This window comes from Littorina saxatilis, linkage group LG12 (genome assembly GCF_037325665.1).
Source record: "Littorina saxatilis isolate snail1 linkage group LG12, US_GU_Lsax_2.0, whole genome shotgun sequence".
Lineage (NCBI taxonomy): Eukaryota > Metazoa > Mollusca > Gastropoda > Littorinimorpha > Littorinidae > Littorina > Littorina saxatilis.
In genome coordinates, this window is record NC_090256.1 from 47,984,706 (window position 1) to 47,989,705 (window position 5,000).

The 5,000-nt window shown below is 43.4% G+C and overlaps 1 protein-coding gene across 1 annotated transcript in view; it reads left to right on the forward strand.

Moving 5' to 3' along the window:
* Positions 1-5,000, forward strand: part of LOC138982100 (neurotensin receptor type 1-like) — a 14,875-nt gene that overhangs the window by 7,181 nt on the left and 2,694 nt on the right. Inside the window, exons 2-4 of the mRNA XM_070355322.1 lie at positions 671-896; positions 2,046-2,258; positions 2,668-2,703. Coding sequence (XP_070211423.1) covers positions 671-896; positions 2,046-2,258; positions 2,668-2,703 — 475 coding nt within the window. The remainder of the gene's footprint in view (positions 1-670; positions 897-2,045; positions 2,259-2,667; positions 2,704-5,000) is intronic.

The window sequence follows — 5,000 nt, forward strand, 5'->3', positions numbered from 1 at the left end:
AGTCCAACCTGTCAGTTTAACGACCGCTCAAGGGACCTACCAAACATTGGTCTTTATAGACAGGTGGTCGCTATGGAAAGGTGAATTGTATAGAAGAAAAACTCGCCTGGGATCCTTGGGAGTGGTAAGATGTGGGCAAGTGGTCGCTTTCGAGAGGTGGTTGCAATGGCAGTTTCGACTGTACCCCTTTCGTCGCTTCTCTGCCATTGCAATAACAGCTAAAACAACGTACAGCACATAATAACTCGTTACAACACATGTCAGAAACAACAAACAAAAACTATGATAAGAAGAAACAACGACGATGTCCGACAGCAACGACGACTTCAACACTCGCAATGATAAACAATGAAACGATGAAACAAATAAACATGCAACTGCTTGCAAATCAACAAGAAACAGCAGCGACGACAACAACGACAACTTCAACAATCACAATCATCAACAATTAAACAATGAAGCAAATTACATTTTACTGCTTACAAATCAACAAGAAACAGCATCGACGACGGCTGGAGTGCTCCGCGGCTGTTCGCTTTCCCTGAAGGTGCCTCTCATGCTGTATTGTTTTGTACGGTATTGTCACATTGCATTGTATGGTATGGTATTGTATTGTGTTGTATCTTGTTGTATCTTATTGTATTGTATTGTATTGTATTTTCCATGACAGATTCCTGGGCAGCTGGACCTCAGCCTACTGTAGTTGGATTCTCGTCTTCATGGCGCTGGAGCGCTACGCGGCTGTTCGCTTTCCCCTCAAGATGTCGATGCACGGTGGCTGTAACGCACACAAGGTCGTCTCCGTCCTTGTCGTCGTCGGCATTATCGTGGCTCTCATCTACATGCCGCTGTTGTGGACCAGCGAGACCGTGACCAGCCCTAACCTGCAGTGCCAGGTAGGACATGATGATGATGATGATGATGATGATGATGATTGATGATGATGATGATGATGATGATGATGATGATAAATGATGATGATGATGATGATGATGATGATGATGATAAATGATGATGATGATGATGATGATGATGATGATGATGATGATGATGATGATGATGATGATGATGATGATGATGATGATAGCGTGTCCATGTAGAAACATTCACAGGACAGATGCAACCCGCCCACAAAGCATTCAGTCCTTCCCCTATCCCTCACTATTTGTTACAGTCATTCTTCTTCTATTCGTTCGTGGTCAGCGACACAAGTGGACATTTACGTGTATCGGCCTATTCTTGAGCGAGTTTTCGCGAGGAACAGGGTTGAGCTACGGTAGGGTCACTGCGCATGTCTGGTTTTGTTCTTCGCGGAAACGCTGTTGGGTTGTGTCCAGTCGCGTCCCTTGCAACAAGATGGCGACAAGCGCGTTACGGATTTACTGTTGTGGAGAGTTGATGGACGACGATGATGAACAAGCAGTACTGTTTTATTGTTGATGTGAATGTAATGCCAAAACATCGAACTATCGATTCGAACGTCAATGAAGAAGTGAGCGTGAAAATCGAGCGCAAAACAGCCGGGTAAAAGTTCAGGGCGCTAAAGTACATTTGAGCCGAAATCGCACCCAAACTCCTGTTGACCTCATTTCTTCCCAAAATAAACATCACTGCTAAAATAAAATGCATTAAAACCAAGACAGTATCCAACCCAGTATCCTTAATTTTTGAAAGGCTAAGTGATTTACAACAAATGTCTTCTCACAATCCGTAACTTTGTCAAAAAATATTTGCAGAAGTTTCTCACCTCGCCTTGGCAGCCATCTTGGAACTGGAGAGACCCTACGCAGGAAGCAAGGTTGAAAGTTGGTTAACCGGTGACGTCACTCCAGTCGTACCGGACCGAGTTTTTGCGACCTCCGGTTCGACTCGAGTCACCTTAGTTGACGCCAAAACTCGCTCACGGCTGGATCGTACTCCTGAAACTACGTTAGAGTAGCCTCCCTTTGTATATCTAGAACGCTTTGTGTGTTGTAACAGGTAATCCGCTCATACGCCATATCCACATATATATAAAATAATATAATAAACATTTTATGTTGCAGTTCAAGGAGGAGTACGCCGACCTTATGAACCACGCGTACCACTGGGTGCTGGGAGCTGTATATGCCTTCTTCCCCTTCTGTCTGCTGACCGTGGTCAACTTTCTGATCGCCAGGCAGATCCGTGTGTCCTTCACGGTCCGCAAAGACATGAGGAACATGCAGCTTCTGCCTCAAAGTGGACAGGCTTCTTCTGATGTATTAATACAACGACAGGTCAGTGTGTCCGAAAGGGGGGGGGGGGGCGGAGGGGGGAGGTCCGTGTGTGTGTGAGGGGGGAGGGGGGTGTCCGAGTGTGTGTGCGTGTGTGTGTGTCAGGGGCAGGGTGGGGTGGTTGGGCATGAATAGTCGGGTGGGGATTATGGGGGGTGTTTGCTCAGGCACATATTCATTCTTCCAACTCCGCAAAGACATAATTATGAGGCCTGCCTGTCAGTGCTCGGGGATCTGCTGGTGCCTCCGATCCATATAGGTCACTGTGTGTGGGGGGAGAGGGAAGGGTATGTAGAGGGGCTGGGGGTTGTGTTTGTGAGTTTGTGTGAGTGTGAACAAACCAGTCAGAATCGCTTGGAACCATTTTTTCACACAAGCATTATTTGTGTGTGTCTTTCATCTTTGTTGACAGCGTCCGTATCCGGAGGTCCGTGCGAACGTAAAGCAGGTAAACTGGCTTCAGGTGTAGGCACATACATATTTATCAATGCATTTGCCTGAGGCATAAACTGTGGGCGTTATTCACCTGGGTGTTTTTGGTATATTTTTGTTTTAAGTATAGAAGCATCACCAATCCTCCAATATTGTAGCGATCCTAATCTATTGCCTTGTATTTTTTTACTCCAGTATTGCTTGTTATGGATACAGTAGGGGAAAGGCTCCTAATATGGACCGGCTCCTAATATGGACCACCTCCTGTTCTGACAAACTAACGGCGTTAGAGCGCTCAAAAAAGTTTTATTCGCTGTATTCACCCTCTCTGGATAACTTGCACATGTCAAAACAGTTGCAGAATCACAAATCTCAAAACCGTTAGGCTTTTTCTCTTTTTATATTTAGTCAAGTTTTGACTAAATATTTTAACATCGAGGGGGAATCGAAACGAGGGTCGTGGTGTATGTGTGTGTGTATGTGTGTGTGTGTGTGTGTGTGTGCGTGCGTGCGTGTAGAGCGATTCAGACCAAACTACTGGACCGATCTTTATGAAATTTGACATGAGAGTTCCTGGGATTGATATCCCCATACCTTTTTTCATTTTTTTGATAAATGTCTTTGATGACGTCATATCCGGCTTTTCGTGAAAGTTGAGGCGGCACTGTCACGCCCTCATTTTTCAACCAAATTGGTTGAAATTTTGGTCAAGTAATCTTCGACGAAGCCCGGACTTCGGTATTGCATTTCAGCTTGGTGGCTTAAAAATTAATTAATGACTTTGGTCATTAAAAATCTGAAAATTGTAAAAAAAATATTTCTTTTATAAAACGATCCAAATTTACGTTTATCTTATTCTCCATCATTTGCTGATTCCAAAAACATATAAATATGTTATATTCGGATCAAAAACAAGCTCTGAAAATTAAATATATAAAAATTATTATCAAAATTAAATTGTCCAAATCAATTTAAAAACACTTTCATCTTATTCCTTGTCGGTTCCTGATTCCAAAAACATATAGATATGATATGTTTGGATTAAAAACACGCTCAGAAAGTTAAAACGAAGAGAGGTACAGAAAAGCGTGCTATCCTTCTTAGCGCAACTACTACCCCGCTCTTCTTGTCAATTTCACTGCCTTTGCCATGTGCGGTGGACTGACGATGCTACGAGTATACGGTCTTGCTGAAAAATGGCATTGCGTTCAGTTTCATTCTGTGAGTTCGACAGCTACTTGACTAAATATTGTATTTTCGCCTTACGCGACTTGTTTTCACTTTTGGCAGCGTTCACTCTAAATTTGCCGTCTAAAACGGACTCGTTTCTGTCCACAGCCAAAGCTTTTATCACACAAAAATTGCTTTTTATGGCAGCTAAGACCCCATTTGTTGCATTTTAGCAGTGTTGACCCCGAGTTTCTACTGCAAAAAATAATATCAAAATCTCAAAGTATGTGCGAGTCCCCTAATATGGACCACCTTCAACAAATCGAAGAAAATAAAAGCTAAAGGCTTTTTTCATTAATTCATTAAGAAGCTTGCTGAAAATAACCTATAACTAGCCCTCGAGATTTAACAAAAATATAAGAAAAAGTCTTCTTTTCGTGGAAGTTGATAATTTCACTTATTTTAACTCTGTTTTTGATAAGCTTCTTTAGTTTCCTGGTGTGCTTCAAATAATGCTCTCATCAACCCGAAACAGATAAACCTAGAGCATATTTTAATTAGGCTGACTTGTACACTAAGTTGTTTCATGTTATTTTGAAATATAGGGGGCTTTTTACAGTGATTCGTGAAGGCCGCTTCACTGGTCCATATTAGGCGCCCAGGCTCCTAATATGGACCCTTTGTGATTTTTTCTGTATTTAATTTTTGCTGAATGTCTATCAAAGCTATTTCACTCTAATTAGGCCTAACGGTTAACCTAAGAGAGAAGGACTACCAAACACAAAATGAAACTTCTTCGCAAGAAAACAAGCTAGTTATCAGCATGAAACAAAAAATGGTCCATATTAGGGGCCCTTCCCCTACAAACTTACTTTACTGACTTTCCTAACAAACACACTCATGTGCACAAGGACACACACACACACACACACACACACGCACACGCGCGCGCGCGCGCTCACACACACACACACGCACGCACGCACGCAAGCACGCACGCACGCAAGCACGCACCTACACACACATACACACACACACACACACACGCGCGCGCGCACGCTCGCACGAACGCACGCACGCAAGCACGCACTCACACACACACACACACACACACACACACACACGCGCGCGCGCGCACGCACA